This window comes from Berghia stephanieae, chromosome 3 (assembly GCF_034508935.2).
Source record: "Berghia stephanieae isolate SIO BIC M18660-M18661 chromosome 3, UCSD_Bste_1.3, whole genome shotgun sequence".
NCBI classification, from domain to species: domain Eukaryota; kingdom Metazoa; phylum Mollusca; class Gastropoda; order Nudibranchia; family Aeolidiidae; genus Berghia; species Berghia stephanieae.
Window position 1 is genome coordinate 37,700,726 of NC_088362.1, and position 20,000 is coordinate 37,720,725.

Genomic DNA, 20,000 nt, shown 5'->3' on the forward strand with positions numbered 1-20,000 from the left:
ATGTTTGTTAGATTTTATCTTTGCAAATTTAAATTTTATGTCCCCATTGTATCGTAAAACATAAATTATCAACAGTTTCTGAAATTAATAAAATGTCTGAATGTGTTTTATCAAACGTTGATAATCAATGTTTATGGTTTGAAAAATGAATAATAAATATTGTGAAATTAAAGTTATCTTTTAGTTTTTATTAAATTAGATGACGTCATCATCTGTTGGGGGAGGGGGGGGGGGGGGGGTCAGGTCAATGATGACAAGTGATGACTTGGGGGAGGGGGGGGGGGGTCTAAAAAGGGCAAATTTTTGATGACGTAATATGTGAACGCTCCCTAAGCAGGACTTTCTTTAAACCGAAACAACTTGAGAGCACCTTCCCTTTTTCTCTCTCTATTTTTCTTCAAAAATTCGGGAAGGTGGCCACACGCAATAATGCCCGGCGATATTAAACAAAGAGCGTAAGTATAAGATGAGGGTCATGGGTGGGGGTGCGGGGGGGGGGGGGTAGGCAAACACTTCAATCACTGCACTTGGGTTTGGCCAACACCACAATCGCACAGACTGGAAAAGGAAGACAGCGGGTGACTGACAGGCGAAAAATGAGGAAAGATGGGGAGTTGGGGTGTAAAATCACGCAAGCGAGATGTTCTCGCTCGTGTGTTGATGCTTTGGAACTGACAAATTTTCAACACGAGAATAAGGAGGGAGGGGGGGGGGGGGTGGTAGACAACTTACCATTGACATGCCACTTCATTTCCACTTTGTTTAAATGTGTGTGTGTGTGCGGGGGGGGGGGGGGGGGGGGTGAGGTTCTATGTAACTAGGCCTTTGAACCTAATGGCTTCTCAACAAAAGAGGGGTGTGTAGTAGACAGCTAAGCATTGACACGCCTTTTCATTTCCATTTCACTTCACCTCTGAGTAGTTGCGCGTCATTCATTATCAATTATCGCACAAGAACTTTCGATCTTATTTTAGCTTAGCATTTTACTAAAAGATGTCTAAAAGAAAGCACTGTGCTTACACGTTGGAGTTTAAAATCAAAACTCTATGTGAAGTCGATGAAAAAAAAGTTGATCAAGACAGAGATATGTAAAATACACGGCATCCCGAACTCAACTCTTTCAATAATTTTGAATTGTAAACGAAAACCCCCAAAAATATTTTTTAAACACACCAAAAAAAAAAAAAAATGTAATGGTTACGAAGACGGCATTTATTCAACAACTCCATTTAACGGGAAACCTATGATACGATTAAATGAGCAAATTCCTTATACTTAAATAGTTACTACCCTTGAAAAACATTGCAAAACGGGAACTTGCTTTAAACCAAAATGTCTTTAAACCGAAATGGTTTAGAAGGTCCCCAAAATTTCGGTTTAAAGTAATTCTACTGTATATAGATATATATATATTATATATATATATATATATATATATATATATATATATGCCCTTCCGCAACGACATCATTAGGTACCGTCGCCAAGGTATTCCATGGAGGAATATAGATACTTCATCAAACAAGATGTCTGATGTCATCAGGAATCACCCACGTTGTCAAGAGTGAGCAAATTGGGGTTGATAATCTTGCCCAAGGAAAAAAGCGAAAGTGCCTAAAGCGGCGCTCGAACCTAGGACCTTCGGGTTAAGGTGCAATGCCTTAACCACTCGGCTTCTAGCTTTTAGGCAATATAGCAAACAGGATGAAATTCTTTAATAAAGAGCAAAAACTTAAAACTTCCTACATTCGATCATTCTCACTTCCATTTCATCTTTTTGGCATTCGGTTCGCGCAGACATAATACCGATTTGGTTCATTAGTCACATCTGTGACATGTGGCTTTCTTATGTAAAGTCACCAAAGAGAGCAATGATATTGTTTATTTATCATTCAACAGGTTACGATAACATAACGTATCTGGTCACTGGTCTGTCCTCATTCACTTCCTATGTGTTCACCATCAAGGCTAAAACATCCTCCGGACTTTCTCCTGGACGGAAGTCTGACCCTGTCACTACCTGGAACAAAAGTATGTTCTATAAATAACACTATAAGAATTTAAGATCCAGTCACTTCCTGGAACAAATGTTCTATAGATAAGAGCACAGTTCGGATTTCAAAGCACAAAAGGGAAGGGAATATTTCATTCCACGTCTGCTGTACTCATTGTTATGTTAATATTTATGATTGAATGATATCTTTGAAATATCTAAATGATTCTACGTGTCCCCTGCCATTAAATTACTTAGATTTAACGCCTGACGATCTGACAGTACAAACTGACTTTGTAAACATTGTATCATTGCACGTTACTATTTATGGATATAGGTAAAATAAAATGAAATGCTATAGAACAGACGGGAAGAAAACGGGAGCTTTTATCCAGCCTGAATTGATAAATGAAATGATTAGATAGGCTAGATATTATTATGATCCTTTAGCATTAACAGTTTGAATAAAAACCAATGTCACATTACTGTTCAGCTCTCTTATTGATAAAAATGGTTTGATAGTTTTATCTTATCTTATCTTCCAAAAGGCCAACAAAGATAATGTATCCCTTAAACGCCTTATACATGAAATTATATTTAAATAAGCGTAATTGATAAATGTTATTTTTCAATATCATAAAGTTCGACATCATGGGACAGCGTGGCTCAGCGTTACGGTCTTTGCTTCATACCCAAAAGGTACCGAGTACGATTATCAGCTGCATTGTGTGGCCTTGAGCAAGTCACCTCGCCCTAGGTCAGTTTGCGGCGCTGTACTACGACTGACGCCTGGGTTATTCCAGTCTTCCCTTGGAACAAACTTCCCCTTGGGATGAATGAAGGGAATTTTATTTAATTTATTTTTGCTCTTAGGCAGTGACATTAAAATTATGTTTTTTCGGAGGATACTGGACGCCTTCAGACAATGCTCATCATTGAGATCATCTGAAGTAACATACACACACACATATATATATATATATATATATATATATATATATATATATATATATATATATATATATATATATACATATTCAGACTTATTCACTGTCGATCAACTTCTAAAAGTTTTCAACAAATCTATCGTTTTTCTGTTTCGAAATGGTTGCCATTCCAAATATCAACTAGATCTGTACGCTGACCAAATGATATTTGTCATCATTATCACCATCATCATCATCATGATAAAAGTAACAATCATATTAATAATTATAATAAAAATAATATAATCATCTGTATTAGGCTGGGCTGGGTAACTAAACTTGACATTTACCGACAATTGTGCGGCTATGTGGTCTAGTGGTATGATACTCGCTTTCGGATCGGAAGTTCCTTGGTCGGCTCATAGTTGAGTCCTTGGAAAAGGCTCTTTACTCACATTCTTTCATCGTACTCGAGTGTAAAATGAGTACGTGGCCGTTAAAAGCGTTGTCTCTGTCGGAAAAATGTAATTAATATCGCCTAACAGGCGTCATGTCATGTTCTACATGTTACGTGTAGCTGTTGGTCAGGGTCCCTTTGTAAAGCACTTTGAGCACGTTTAGTGGATATTGCGTTATATAAGAAAATAGAAAGAAAAAGAAACCAAGACTGCTAGCCTCTCAACAGCTTCAGGACCAGTCCAAGGCCTGTCTGTGACAAGCAAGGCGTCCAATAGTCTGACAGTTCGATGGGGGTCACCCAAATACATCAACGGTCAAGGTCACCTGGCGGGTTACATGGTGTATGTTCGTATGCATGACGTCAGCTATCTGGAGGACTGTGTACGAGTTGTGTTCGTGTCTGCACCGGATCAGGACTCCCCTATGGTAAGTTTGAGCTACTTGACCTAACACCTTTCTATAAGCCTCAGCTACCTCTGTGATCGCCAGCGTGATTTACTTTCATAATTCTTGGTCTTTTGCCGTGGATGCTAAGGCCTGAACTGTTATGCTACTCCAAATGTTTACTATATATTATGATGAACTAAAAAGTCTGTTTAAATTTAGATTTTAGCTTTAAAATATGATAAGTCATAACCTTATCACCTCTTCTCAAGGTAACAGGAGAAAATGTTAGTGGATTTTAGTTTGGAAAGGGGGGGGGGGGGGGGGCCTTTGTTTTATCGCTCGATTTCTTAGATTGTCAACACAGCCAGCAAATTGTTTTTGGTTTAGATATGTTATGCTATTTCAAATGTTAACTATACGATTAACTTAAGAATTTTGTCTAAATTTAATTTTGATGAGTCATATCTTTATCACCATTTGTAAAGGTAACAGGATAGAATGTGGTTTACCACTTTCTATTTTTGAAATATCCACAAACTCGTTTTCCTTCCTAGACAACAGACGATGAATTCTGTCGAGTGTCCCAAGAATTAGAGCGTCACGATGTTCCTTTGAACTTTGACCCTGTGACCTTGAAAATCGACAATCTTAACCCTTTCATGGAATTTAACATTATGGTGATAGCGTACAACTCTTTTGGGCCCGGGTTCCCTCAAACCATCAAGGAAAAGACTGGAGCAGGCAGTAAGTAATATACATACACACACACACACACACACACACATATATATATATATATATATATATATTATATATATATATATATATATATATATACATATTGTTGTCTTTATCGTACTTTTTCGGTTCGTGGTTATAGCGGTTCGTAATTAATAAAAGGTGTTTGTTTCTATGTATGCATGAAGATGTTAGTTTCTTCTGCTGAGTGTTGCCATGTTGTTAGGTTTTGTGATGATGAAGAATATGTCTTCCAAGCAGAGGTTCCAATCTTAGAAGAGTGGGAGTACGACTGTTCTCTGGAGATGATTTTCCATGTAATGCTGTGTTGTATTTTTTTTTCTTTGAGGTTCCAAATGTTCGCTTAGTTTAGTAGAAAGTCGTTTGTGTATGTTTTTGAAGGAAGATTTATGCAGGTTGTATCTGGTTTTGAATGAACACTCAGTGAGGCCAATATATATTTCTTGTTTTGGTGTGTCTGGTCGTGTAACTGTGGCTTGATAAATAACGAAAAATAACATGGTTCATCCCATCCTACAGCAAGAACGTGACAACCTCCATCGGTAACAAATTCTTCACTCTACTTTAAAAATGCTTCCCTTCAGGTCACGTCCCACACCCCATCATGACCAAAAAACCACCAAAATAGGATACACCTACATGCCAAACATATAAAACATTATTTCCTCCAACAACAAACGAAAACTATCACAGCCAGATCAGCCAAACAACAGCCTTCAGAAAAAATGCAACAGCAGGACCCAGGCAACTTGCCCACTAAACGGCAATTACCTGACTTAAAACTAGCTACCATTCTCACTACATTTTGTATATTTGTTTAAAACGTTCCTATGTTTATTGTTTAGCTGACTAAGGATTTGCGCCAGAACCATCACCTGTGTGTATTGCATAAATTCTAAGCCATTCCATTTTTACCCACTTGTAATTTAGCAGGTCCAAACACCGTGAGCAATTATTGGCTTTATTTAACATTGTAGTTATGGACTTTATTTTTGCATTGGTTGGACAGTAGTTCTATTACGACAAAGAGGTCATAACAATTTGGGTTATCAAACCTGTAAAAAAGTACGCGTTGGTTTTTACCCTCTTGTAAGTATATTTCTTTCTCTTTCTTACTAATGTTCAATTAAATACTTACTTACCCACAAACCCACTGACCCACCTGACCTCTCTGTCCACTACAGTCCCTGGAAAGGTCAGTGGATTTCAAGTCCAGTCAGTCCGGGGGAATCTTTCCTTGTACGTGGTGACCTGGAAATGTCCAGAGATTGAAGAGCGTCATGGACATTTGGAGGAATTCAAGCTGGATGTCTCTCCAAAGGTATCCCAATCATATGCAGACTAACGTACTTGAAAATTTTGAAATTCGTTATTTTTAGGAGGAACAAATAGGATTCAATCGTCTGACGTCACGTCCGCCCAGCAACCAGCAGCTTGGTTCTAAACAAAGAAAATCGGTACTCTTTATTCTTCATGCTGGCACTTTTTCACATGTCATTTGATCAGAATGTATAAAAGTCAAAACATGATCAGATTTATAATGCTTTTCTTCTCTGGATACACTTTTACGCTTGACGGATAAGTATTTCATAAGGGCGGTGATGGAGATAATGGCGTCCGCCATTGTATCAATAGTTTAGAACCAGGAAGCTATGCGTCATTACGGGAGAAGTGACACCACGACTTTTTCTCTCTCCCCCCCTCTCTCTCTCTCTCTCTCTCTCTCTCTCTCTCTCTCTCTCTTTTCTATAGGTCAAACTGTATTGACAGCTCCTACTATGCCCAGCGGCGTAGCCAGGTCATTTAGGAGCATGGGGCTGGATTTGAGATGTTTTGTCGCACATTATCTTTTAGTTATGGATATGAGAGAGAGAGAGAGAGAGAGAGAGAGAGAGAGAGAGAGAGAGAGAGAGAGAGAGAGAGAGAAACATTTGATGCACTCAATTATTTTACCTAAGATTTGTATGTTCTTTGTAACTTGTTCATCATGCCTGGCTAAGGATAAGCGATAGCCACTGTCAATCTGTGCACATATGTGAACAGTACCAAAGGTTTTCAATCTAGTGGTGATATTTAAATGTAAGTTAGACTTCTGATGGTTCAATGCTCTCTGTGTTAAATTTTTCAAACGGGTAAATCCACTTCTTGTCCAAGACAATTCTGTATTGCTGTTATCGCCAAACAAAATACAATTAAAACAAAATAAACTCTTCTTTTCTATTCTCACCGTAAGCCAAGGAAAAAGACTATAGATCTACCAATCTTTATCAAATGACCGATTCTGCTTCCCGTCTTTAATAGTGAGTACAAAATCGTTTGGTTGATGGGGACCGAGACTCTTAATCAAAAGTTTATTTTCCCTATTCAAAGAACTGGTGTAATAGACGTGATTCATCACACTTAATAGCAATTAATTAAAAGTTTAAAAACAGACACTGCACACATCAGATTAACACTCGAATTATCAATAAAGATACATACAGTCTCACACTCAAGTTAAAAGGGACAAGTGGAATTCAATATCACATGCCTGACACGCCTCGAAGAGGGATGGGTAACAGGTACAACACGATTGCCATTAATGGAATAATTAGGTCATTGTGTGTGGCTGCGAGTAAGAAATCCACAATGACTCAGTTCAAAGTCAAGATGCCTCTTCATGCCCACAGTCATAGCACACGGCAAACGTGAAATGCATCGCCTGGTTGCACCGTGGGAATATGGCTGGAAGCCTTCTCAACCTTTAAAGCCACACGCTGTACTGATTGGTCAGGGGCACGAGTATGACTCGAGCTGTAGTAAATTCAAAGCGGTGTGATTGGTTAAAGTTTTGAGGCCAGAAAGGGTTTTTCAACACCAGGTCAACAATGAATTTCATTGTTTGTGAAACATAAAATTAAGAGTGTGACTTTTATTGTTAAATTCTTACAAATTCTCAAGACAATGACGACCTATGGCTTAGCCTTAATAGCCTTTAAGGCCCTACGCCACTGACTATTTAGGGGAGGGCATCCGGGTCACCAAAAGGTCACCGATGCTTTAGGTTTTGAGAAGTCAGGTCATCGACGACTGAGAAGTTCCCGACCTCCACTTAGTTCTCGATGCTTTTCTCGTCTCGAGAATCTTGGTCATCGATGCTTCTCGTATTGAGTCCCGAGTCCCGAGTCTCGAGATTATACTGCGCGAGCGACGCACGCGTTACTAACAATGTGTACTATCTGCATTGTTCACCCCTCTCTCGTCGGCGATGATTCCAGCGAAGCTCGAGACTTTTTTGCGTCTCGATGCTTTTTTGAGTCTCGAGACTCAAAAAAGTCTCGAGCATCGCTCTAGTCATCGGTGCTTTCATTCAATACCTAGTCATTGGTATTGGGTATTGACGTTATATCATATTTTAAACAGCTAACAAAACACAAACGTCGTAAATAGATCAAAATGGTTATAGGTATCAATGTTTTATTATTATACAAAGTGAATTTATTTAATGTATTTTAAGTTTTAATACAAAAAAACCATCCAAAGCTCAGTTGAAGTGCTACTTCTCGGGAATTCCCGACTTTTCCTTGGTCATCGAGTTCGGGAAGTTTTGAGTGTTGGTGGCCGATGACTTGAGGTATCATCGAGACTTCCGCTCGACACTACTGACTATGCCATGTGTTGGGTCAGATATTTCATTTCCTCTGCCTGGTTTTCGTAAGCGTTACGTTAACTAATCCCGCCGTGTTCAAAGTGATTACATTAATGTGCGGTTATGTGGGCTAGGTGGTGTGACACTCGCCTTCGTTATGAGCGGCGCATAGCAGAGTTATTGGAAAAAGGCTCTTTGCTGACATTCTCTCACAGTATTCAGGTGTAAAATGAGTACCTGGCTGTTAATACCATTGTTTCTGGTAGAAAATTATAACATTGCCTAACAGGCGTCATGTGGCGTCCTACATGTTAAGTGTTGCTGTTGGCTTGAGACTCCATGCAAAGCGCTTTGGAGCACGTTTCGTGGATATTGCGCTATCTAAAATGCTATAAACAAAAAATGAATATAAAAACTTAAAAAAAAGAACAAAATACTCGACACGGAACGTTTCGGACTCAAAAGCCTTCTTCACCCATAAACAAAAAAACCAATAAAGACAGAAATACATTACCCTCTAGCAGATTAGTATCTCTATTGTAATATGATCAAGTTTATTAAAACGTTTTTCTGTTTTCCTCTCTAGAGTCGGCACAGAAAAGATGTCCTGGATAGCGATCGCCAAGACATCTCCATGGTCATCAGTATGACGGGATGTGACCATAATTATTCCAGACAAATTCCAGTGGTGCCTGAAGAACGATACACGTTCCAGGTGAATTATAGAATGAATATGTTTCCGATCGTCTCCAAACCGTGTTATTGGAGTGAGTTTTGAGCTTAAATCTGAGATTTGAATTATAAAACTTACATTAAAATAACTTCCTTCATTAAGGAAAATCAGTTTTGTTTCATAAACTTCATGTAAATCTTGCTGCTCGTACCTCGAAGAAACAAATAACAATGTAAAATTGAATGTAAGATTCAATTTCATAAACGAAAATGAAACAGCTGTAGTGTGTCTTACATCCTGTTTTGTTGGTAACGTCCAAATTATCTTTTTTCGTTTAATAAATTTAAACGTAGATTCAGTTTCACTGAACAGTTATTTAAACTTTAAAAATCCCCGTATATTTCAAATGTTTTAAACTTCATCGTTAAAGTACATTTGTTAATGGAATGACGTTTTAGTGCGGCTATATGGTCTCGTGGTCTGACATTCGCTGTCGGATTGGAAGGTCCTGAGTTCGAGTCTCTCTGGGGGCATAGTTGAGAGTCCTTGGAAAATGCTCATTAAAAATTGAGCTTTATATAGCGCAATATCCACTAAATGTGCTCAAAGCGCTTTACAAGGGGTCCCTGGCCAACAGCAACATTTAACATGTAGGACGGGACATGACGCCTGTTAGGCGATATTACAATTTTTCGGACACAGACAACGCTGTTAACGACCAGGTACTCATTTTACACCTGATTATGGTGAGAGAATGTGAGTAAAGAGCCTTATCCAAGGACTCAACTATGCGCCGAGTGCGAGGCTCGAACCCTGGACCTTCCGATCAGAAAGCGAGTGTCATACCACTAGACCACATAGCCTCACAGTCTCACCTTGTAAATTAAGTACCTGGCCGTTAACAGTGTTGTCTCTATGGGAAAAAAGTATGTAATATCGCCTAACAGGCGTCATGTCTCATTCTGCATGTTACGTGGTGCTGGTGGTCAGGGACCCTTTTGTAAAGCGCTTTGAGCACGTTTAGTGGCTATTGCGCTATAAAAAAGGTTATATTTTTTTGCTCTATGTAATGTATCTTTCTTGATTTGGCCATGATCAAACTGTGTTGTTTTTTTTACAAGTCTGGCATCTTGGGACAGTTATGGGACAGCATGGCTCAGCGGTATTGTCTTTACTTCATACCCGAAAGGTACCGAGTTCGACTACCCGTCGCGCTGTGTGGCATTGAGCAACAAGTCACCTAGCCTTAGCTCTCTTTGAGGCGTTGTTTCTGGGTTATTCCAGTCTTCCCTTGGTATAGATCCTAAAGAAAACTCTCCCCTTTGCAAATTTTATTTTAATGTTTTTTCAGTTGTTTTATTTATAGTTGCTATGAAAAGACTCTCAAACCAGCAAAAGGTGCCAGGCAAAGCAAGAAAGAAAAATACAAGAAAAAAACATCCCAAAAAAATCAGTCGACCTCGCTGGGGGTCGAACCCCAGACCTGACCTGACATCTCAGATTCGATCCCCAGTCGAAGTAGACTGATTTTTTTGGGATGGTTTTTTTCCTTATATTTTTATCTCTTGCTTTGTCTGGCACCTTTCATGCACACACTTGCTCAGTTCTTTATCCTATACTTTTTCCTGCTCCTTAATTTCTTAAATTTTATATCTCAATCCACCAAAAATATGACAATACTAGCCAATTAGACCGGGCTCACAAATTTGTTCACATCTACAAAACGTTCCACCCAACGTCTCATGACGTTATTATGTTGTTTTCTTTATTCAGCTTGACACAACATAATTTTCTTATCTCACATTTGTTTCTAGTTGTTTTAAATTTATCATCTGATTTGCTGACAAAGGAGGAACCCGAAACGTTCACGTCATTTGTTTTTAGCATTTAATTAAACATTTAATCTACTTCTTCATTGATTGAAAAATATTATTTACCAGTTAACTCCCTACGTTCGAAAGACATGTCTTTAAGAATTTGGCCAGAAAAATCGTCCTTCAGATTTCGACAGATATAAATGACCCGCATCATGGCAAAAACGCTCAAACCTGGGACTTGAATCAAGACTTAGTGCCAATCCCTAAAGTCTCTTCAGCCATTGGTCTTAGTTTATTTTTCTTGTTTTTTTTTCAGGTCCGTGCAAAAGTGAAAGGAGTGACAGAATTGGGGGAGTCAGAAATCATAACAATGACAATACCAGGCGCCAGTAAGTTTCTTATAGGTTGTTTGTGTTTCAATTCCAAGGTGTCCGGCTATGTGGTCTTGTGGTATGCATGACACTCGCTTTTAGATCGGAAGGTCCTGATTTGAGCCTCGCTCGGCGCATAGTTGAGTCCTTGGAAAAGACTCTTTACTCACATTCTCTCACCGTACTCAGGTATAAAATGAGTACCTGGCCGGTAACAGTGTTGTATTTGTCGGGAAAAATTGCAATATCCCCTAACAGGCGTCATGTCCATTCTAAATGTTACATGTTGCTGTTGGTCAGGGATCCCTTGCAAATCGCTTAAGGACGTTTAGTGGGTATTGCCCTATATAAAAGCTCAAGTTTAAAAAGAAAGGAGCAGACAACTGAATATAATCATTAAGAACGTTTTGCATAATTTTTGCATTTCCAATCCTGTATCATCAGAACATTACATCTTGCATTTGATATATTGGGGAGGGGAATGTGTAAAATCAGCCCTTTTAATTTAAAAAAATTATTTACCAATAATCATGTGTTTATATCCTTTTCATACCATGATCCTCCAACATTACTGGGACCCAAATCAGCCCCAACACCCATTTGGCCACCAGTCCTGTTTAATGATTTGTGTAGATTATTAAGGAGGCGTACCTGTATTTATCTACTACTACTAATCATGTGTTTATATCCTTTTCTTACCAAGAACCTCTAACATTACTGTGACTGTGACCCTTATGAGCCCACCAAACTCTTTGGCCACCGGTTCTGCTTATTGATATGTAGATTATTTGGAATGTTTACTTCTATTTAGTTACGACTCATCACGTGTATATTTCCTATTCTTACCAAGGCCCGCCACCATTAGTAACAGCCCTATCTGCCCCACCATCCGAGGGTCATCTCGTGTCCACTCAAACGTCCTTCGTTGTCCAGCTATGCAAGCCCTGCTTGATGGACAACTCCAATGGGGAGATCGTGTCCATAGGGGTCGTGGTGTGTCCTTCCCAAAGTGGATGTAGTAACGGTAAGCATTGATGACAAAAAGACTTTGAGCTTTCAGAAAGAGCAACAATAATAATAATAATAATAATATAATAATAATAATAATAATAATAATAATAATAATATATAATTATTATTATTATTATTATTATTATTATTAATATTATTATTTATTATTATTATTATTATTATTATTTTATTATTATTATATTATTTATTATTGTTATTATTATCATTATTATTGCTATTATTGTTATTATCATTATTATTATTATTATTATTATTATTATTATTATTATTATTATTATTATATTATCATTATCATTATTATTATTATTATTATTATTATTATTATTATTATTATTATTATTTATTATTATATTATTATTATTATTATTATTATTATTATTATTATTATTATTATTATTATTATTATTATTAAGGTCGCGGGTCCGAGCAACCATTACCACGAAATTTTTAATCTCAATGGTCTTCTGGCACTTTTCCACTCACTCCTCACTTCTCTTCCTCAAAGCATTGAAGACAAATCTTACGTGGTCAGCTGCAAGCGAAAAGGATTTCAAGCTTCCGTATGTTTCAAGCAGGGGTGTTGTCCAGGTGCTACAAAGTAAGTTGTGGATGGTCAGTTCTAAATAGTGGCGTAATTATCTTTAAAACGAAGGAGTGATAATGAAGAGGCTTCGGATGGGACCAATACAGACAATGGACGTTTCGGGTACAAAACTCTTCGTCAGCACAGCAATAAACAAATAAACGTGGAAAACAAATAAAATAAAATGCAATAGAATTTGTATCGTCTGTACTCAATGGTGGTTGGATTGAGAATGACAATAGATGGGGTCAATCACACTCCAACCACCATTGAGTACAGACGATTTGTTTTCCACGTTTATTTGTTTACTGTTGTGCTGACGAAGGATTTGTACCCGAATTGTCCAATATCTGTATTGTTCCCATCCAAATCCTCTCCTCACTCTTTCATTTGTATTTTCACGATCCCAGGCTTCAGGCATCCCCCACCGCTCTCTACTTAATTATCTTTGTGGTTGTAAAAGCCATCTTCTAGCCATTATAACAATGTTAAACTCGGCCAATAACATATTATGTTATAACTAATCGTCTGAAAACGGGAAAACCCGGTGCTTAAATTTGAATTTTCAAATCAAAGGTGAAATGTTACTCTCGATAAATTCCTTCACTTGGAGGAAATAAGTTTTTCAACTTTCTCTCTATTATTATAGAAAAAAAACCCATCGATTTTTTTCATTCTAATCATTGAAGACGTTTAACAAATCACACGCAAACACGTCTCACGCATCGCATATTACATACTTATCACATGATCATACGTAAAAACATTGCCGCTTTGCGAATTTTATATATCTAATAGTCCTTCAGAGCCATTAGGCCCATGGAGCTGGAGTTTATCCCGGTTTCGAAACGGACAAGAGCAATCGCTTGCTACCCTTTGGATAGGATGCTAGTCTATCGCAAAGTACGTTCCGCCAGATCTAACAGATCTAGCTACCCATTTACTGCTGAGTTGACAGGGGGTCGGAAATTTTTTTACTGCAACCGATATCGATCTTGAAGGGAGAGAACAAGAGAGAGAGAGAGAGAGAGAGAGAGAGAGAGAGAGAGAGAGAGAGAGAGAGAGGGATAGATAAAAAGAAAGAAAGTGAGAGAGAAAGAGATCAGAATATATTCTGTTTTTTTAGTTCAATTCATTTATTTATCTGTTCATCACCTAAATGCGGCTATGTGGTCTAGTGGTATGACACTCGCTTTCGGCGCATAGTTGAGTCCTTGAAAAAGGCTCTTTACTCACATTCTCTCACCGTGCGCACGTGTAAAATGAGTACCTCGCCGTTAACAGTGTTGTCTCTGTTCGAAAAAATTGTAACATCGCCTAACAGGCGTCATGTCCCGTCCTAGATGTTAATGTTGCTGTTGGCCAGGGACCCCTTGTAAAGCGCTTTGAACACATTTAGTGGATATTGCCCTATGTAAAATCTCATTAAAAAAATATTATTTCACTCACCGCCCAATCTTCCAGATATCAACACCAGAATGACGTCATACACCATTGGGGACGATACAACGTGTGGTCAAACGTCCACCACTCAATTCTGTAATGGGCCCTTGCCAGCCGGCAGGAAGTTCTGGTAAATATTTGTGACCAACGTGTTCTTATTTGCAGGTCTGGTAACCCAATTACTAATAGGCTCATTGTTGTAATGGATACTTTTTTTTTAAATGACGCAAAATAGTGTCCATTATAAAAATGTTAAACTTGGCCCAATCGTGGATGCCAGACCTGTATAAATGTACACGTCGGTTGTGACCCGTCATTTCAAAACGGTATTTTGTGGGAGTTGGCATATTTATTATTGCAGTCTTTAAGGAGTGTAAATATTGAGTGCGACTAGGTGGTCGAGTGGTGTGTGACACTCGCTTTCGGATCGGAAGGTCCTGAGTTCGAGTCTCACTCGGTGCATAGTTAAGTCCTTGGAAAATGCTCTTTACTGACATTCTCTCATCATAACCAGGTGTAAAATGAGTACCTGGCCGTTAACAGCACTGTCTTTGTTGAAAAAAAATATCGCCTAACAGGCGTCATGTCTCGTTCTTAATGTTACATGTTGCTTTTTGTCAGGGACCCTTTGTAAAGCGCTTTGGGCACGGATATTGCCCGATATAAAAGGTCTTTTTTAAATTTTCTTCTTCAAGAACACAAAAAGAGAAGAAAAAAACTCTCTCATTCCTAGCGTTTTGTTTTTAAACTCAAGGTTATTTTCAAAGTTGATCTACTTTATATAACAGAGAGGATAGCCGATCATACGTATCACGTAAAACGTATTACCTATCACGTATCTATCACACGATCACTCTCACTATACGTAAAAATAATGCCGCTATGCGATCTTTGATTGGATGCGGCCATGTAAACTTTTCCTTTTACCCATTTAAAACAGCAGCACTATTTTTAGGTCTAATGAAAATGATCATGTGATATATACGTGCTACGGGATACGTATGATCTGTTAAATGTTTTGAATATTCTACAGGGTGAAAGTCTTTTCATGCACAGCTGAAGGTTGTCGGTACAGTAGTCAAGTTGGACCGTTTGTCACGGAAGGTTAGTATTAGCTGTAGATCGGAACAAGTGTGAATGAAAAATGCCAGAGAAAACAAGAAAGAAAAATACAAGAAGAAAAAACCATCCCAAAAAAATCAATTCACCTCGGCTGAGGCTCGAACCTCAGACCTTCTGATTACCGGTCAGACGTGCTACATTTACACGTGTGTCGAGGTAGAATTGTTTTTGTTTTGTTTTTTTATTTGAATTCTTTTTTTCTTGTATTTTTGATTCTTGCTTTGTCCAGCATCTTTTATACACACTTGTTCAGTTCTTTATCTTAGACCGTTGCCTGCTCCTCAATTTCTTAATTTGATAAGTATTAGATGCCACGGTATTGATTGTGACCATCGGCTCAAAACGGTAATACGTAGATGTGGTTTAAATGCTTAAAGTTAACTTCATAGTCAAGTTTTCGGACTTGGAGAATATTTCTATATTGTCAGTGAAGAGAATAATAAATGCAATTCCTTAGATCCACAATAATCATTGCCGGGTGAAAAGATAAAAAACCTTGACTTCACACGGTATCGAACTTGGTCCATTTACGTGTGAAACGAATGCTCTGTCAAAGCAATCCTTTGACCATATAGTTTGATTTTATGATTCGTAGCTCAATCTGTGTGACCCAAAGATGATAAGATATATTAGTCAAAATGATGAAAAACGTTCTCTAAACCTGTGAGTGTTACTTGTATCTTTTTCAGCCAGCACAGACGAGTCCAGCAACGGAGGTGCTATAGCAGGGGCCATTTCCGGTATACTTCTGGCAGTCCTCTTCATTGTTGGAGGAGTGTTTCTACGAAGATGGTGGCTGCAACGTCAAAAACAACATAAATCACAGTATGTACTACCAGTCTTGTACTTTTATTGAAAAGTGTTATTTATGGTGGGGTTTTTGTTGATGATGATGTTGTTGTTGTTGATGTTGTTATTGTTGTTTTTGTTGATGTTGTTGTTGTTTTTGTTGTTGTATTCTTGATAGCTTAATTGGTGGAGCATTCACATCTCACACATAATAAGTCTCAAAAGGACCCTGAGTTCCCGTCGCGGTAACTTCACTCTGTTGTTGTCTGTTGTTGTTGTTGTTGATATTGGCGCTTGTTGTTTGTTGTTATTGTAGGTGGTTTTTGTTGTTGTTGGTAAGTTGCTATTACTGTTTTGTTTGTTGTTGATTGTGATGTTTATTGTTGTTTGTTGTTGTCGATTGTCATTTTTGTTTTTTGTTGTTGTTTGTTGTTGTTGTTGTTGTTTGATTATGTTGTTTGTTGTTTGTTATGTTAGCTGTTGTTTGTTGTTATTGTTGTTGTTGTTTGTTGTTGCATTTGTTCTTGTTTGTCATCATTGATGTTGTTGTTTGTTGTTGTTTGTCTTGTCTGACATAATTTACTTTCAAAGGATGGCAGTTCTTTTTAACAGTTCTTTTGGCATTACTTTGGGCGTTTCATCGGAATATTTAAAGTGATGATCACAAAAGAAGTTTTGCCGAGACTTTATGGGCCAGGTAGGGTATTATCTCCCTTTGACTATATGACGTAATTTAATCTGGTTCGGACATGTTAAGAGACGAGAGAGGGAATACGTGGGAAGGAAAGTATTGGATATGCAATTAGCGGGAAATAAAAAAAAGGGACGTCCAAAGACTAGATTGATGGATAGGGTAAAGGACAATATGAAATAACTGGGCCTGGAAGAAGATGATGCTATTAACCGAGATGTGGCATTCATTATGGCAACCCTACAAAATGTGGGATACGCTGAAAGAAGAAGAAAAAAGAAGGAGAAGAAGAAGAAGAAGAAGAAGAAGAAGAAGAAGAAGAAGAAGAAGAAGAAGAAGGTAGACCTAATAAAGATGAGAGAAGACAGATTAAACTGGTTCGGTCATGTTAAGTGACGAGAGAGGGATTACGTGGGAAGGAAAGTATTGGATATACAATTGGCTGGTGAGTTCATTGAATATTTTAATAATGACCTTACTCATTGAAGCACTTGTCATGCTGTAACCCAATGTAAATTGTCTGTTTCCTATTCCAGCAACCCAAGCGTTGTGGAGAATGGGTCGTTACGGCCAACGATAGAACTCAAGGAGATTCAGAAACCAGAGGGCGTCAAACTGGTTGTGGGAAAAAAGTAAGTTTCGTACACATTCAAACACGCACACATACACACATACACACACACACATACACACACACACGTTCACACATACACAACAAAATAGATAATAAATAAAATAAAAAATAAATAAATAATAAAATAAACAAAAATTACCTTTATTCATCCCCAAGGTGAAATTTGTCTTTAGGGTCTATTCCAAGGGAAGACTAGAATAACCCAGGCGTCAGCCGCAGTGCAGCGCCGCAAAGTGTGCTAGGGCGAGGTGACTTGCTCAAGGTCATACAACGAGGTGGTAAGTCGAACTCCGTACCTTTTTGGTACGAAACAAAGACCTTACCGTGAACTAAGTTGCCCCCTAAATACATAGAAGCCCCCAAACACACACATATTATATGCTTACACACAAATTATAGTCTAGAATTTGTTCACACTTATTTGATACTTAAAATAATAATAATAATAATAATAATAATAATAATAGATCTTTATTGTCCACAAATATGGCAATTTGTCATTTAGTTACACTTGTCATAACGTTATATGATAACTATAACATTGAACAGACACCTCTCTCTTTCTCTCTCTCTCTCTCTCTCTCTCTCTCTCTCTCTCTCTCTCTCTCTCTCTCTCTTCCTCTCTTTCTTTCACGCATGCGACATACACAACATCAACATTTTCATTTCATTTTCAATTCGTTACATTCTTGGCAATTCAACACCAAATATTATCATCATTATCAATTGGTCACTTCATCTAGCCTAACATTAAACAAATTAATCAGTCAATCAGTCAACGCATCAATCCTTGGTTTTGCTGTACCATATGAAATATTCAACATTTTTATTGCTGATGGAACGAACGTTGATTTATACTTGTTAGTTCCACATTTAATCTGACAAAAACTTCTCCCAGATGGCAAAATATCAAATTCATGGTATAAAATATGTTTTTTTATTGTTGGTAATTGAGAATGCTGTCCTTTCTATTGCTTTTCCATGAATTCTTTCTACTTCATCAACAGGATGGTTTATTATTTTTGATGCCTCTTTGTAATTCTAAATCATCATACAATGCTTTCACACTTATTTGATACTTAAAATAGCAATGGCTTGCTTTAATTATGGGGACAGTTTCTGAATTATTTGTGCGTGTGTATGCCTGTGTGTGTGTTTGTGTGTGTGTGTGTATGTGTGTGTGTCTGTGTGAACATGATTGATGAAATCTTTTCTTTCTTTTAAAAAAAAATTAAATTGTCCTCAATTTCTAATCCTATAATTTCATGCATCTCTTTCTCATTCAACATTATGGTTCCGATTCATTTGTTCACATGTCGATTTGATTTATCTTTACAGGCTGTTTAAAGGCCAGTTGGGCTATTTAACCATATATATATATATATATATATATATAATATATATATATATATATATATATATATATATATATATAAGAGACCAGTTTTGTCAACACTACAAAAATGAATGTAGTTTGTCTTGAATTCTATTTCCAGACCAATCACCATTTGTGAGTTTGAGTCACGTGTGCGTGGGTTTAAAGTGAATGGCGGCGTTTCCATCAATGACGAGTTCATGGTAGGTTCTACAAGTAGATAGGGGTTTGTTTTATGATATATAAGTAGGTTACATGGTTACTATTACTATTACTACTACTACGGCCACTACTACTACTACTACTACTACTACTACTACTACTACTACTACTACTACTACTACTACTACTACTACTACTACTAACTGCCGCTTCTACTACTTAAACTACTATTACTACTAACTGCCACAACTACTATTACTAAAACTACTCCTCCTACCACTACTGTCACTACTACTGATTTTTGGGGATGGTTTTTTTTTGTGTGGTATTTTTCGTTCTTGCTATGTCTGGCACCGTTTCATACACACATGTATATATTGAATCGTGTTGGATACAAATTAAATATGGTACGAATAGTACTCGACATGTAGCAATGGAGCGAATTGTTATTTTAATATTTACCACAATGTAGGAGTCAGTCTGACTATAATATATATATAACTGATAACTTACTGAATTCCTGAGATACAGGGAACGTCGGAAAAATCTGTTTTCACATCACATGACATGTTCAGAAACGAAATGTGATGTTTATCTAATTCTAATTCTCCAAGCCGACACCATAAATTGATGAACATAAATTGAGTGTGAATTCTTACATGTGGTCAGACTTTGTGAACCCTATGATTTATAGGGGCTGCGTGGCCCAGCGGTACTGTCTTCGCTTCATACCCGAAAGGCACCGAGTTCGACATCACCGCTTCTGCGCTGTTTGGCCCTAGCTCAATTGTCTGCACTGCGGCTAACGCCTGGGTCATTCCAGTCTTCTCTTGGAATAGACCCTAGAGACAAATTTCCCTATGGGATGAATTAAGGGAATTTTTTTTTTAATTTACGGTACTGAGAAATCTGGATACGTTTTACTTCCTTACTTATCCGTGGCCTGCGCTTGTCTGCTCGTTGCCTCTCGTCATGCGCCTCCACGTCTTTTCCTGTCTCATGTACTCGGAGTATGTAGGGATGTTGATTGTTGATAGCCTCAAACTGGTCAGGAACGTCCACCTCTGACGTCCACGAGCTCTTTCCCCCCTCTATGTAGCCATTCAATGTTAGGCTTTCAATGTGCGACTCAAGATAAAGAGTTTGAAACCACTTT

At 37.8% G+C, this 20,000-nt stretch overlaps 1 protein-coding gene across 2 annotated transcripts in view; it reads left to right on the forward strand.

The window, feature by feature from the left end:
• The window catches only part of LOC144967677 (uncharacterized), a 63,210-nt gene that overhangs the window by 25,586 nt on the left and 17,624 nt on the right, over positions 1-20,000 (forward strand). For both annotated transcript variants that reach the window (XM_078905206.1, XM_078905205.1), the window contains exons 10-22: positions 1,900-2,031; positions 3,605-3,804; positions 4,320-4,509; positions 5,709-5,845; positions 8,739-8,867; positions 10,959-11,031; positions 11,864-12,037; positions 12,551-12,643; positions 14,093-14,201; positions 15,105-15,175; positions 15,883-16,018; positions 17,210-17,305; positions 18,804-18,885. In XM_078905206.1, coding sequence (XP_078761332.1) covers positions 1,900-2,031; positions 3,605-3,804; positions 4,320-4,509; positions 5,709-5,845; positions 8,739-8,867; positions 10,959-11,031; positions 11,864-12,037; positions 12,551-12,643; positions 14,093-14,201; positions 15,105-15,175; positions 15,883-16,018; positions 17,210-17,305; positions 18,804-18,885 — 1,622 coding nt within the window. The remainder of the gene's footprint in view (positions 1-1,899; positions 2,032-3,604; positions 3,805-4,319; positions 4,510-5,708; positions 5,846-8,738; positions 8,868-10,958; positions 11,032-11,863; positions 12,038-12,550; positions 12,644-14,092; positions 14,202-15,104; positions 15,176-15,882; positions 16,019-17,209; positions 17,306-18,803; positions 18,886-20,000) is intronic.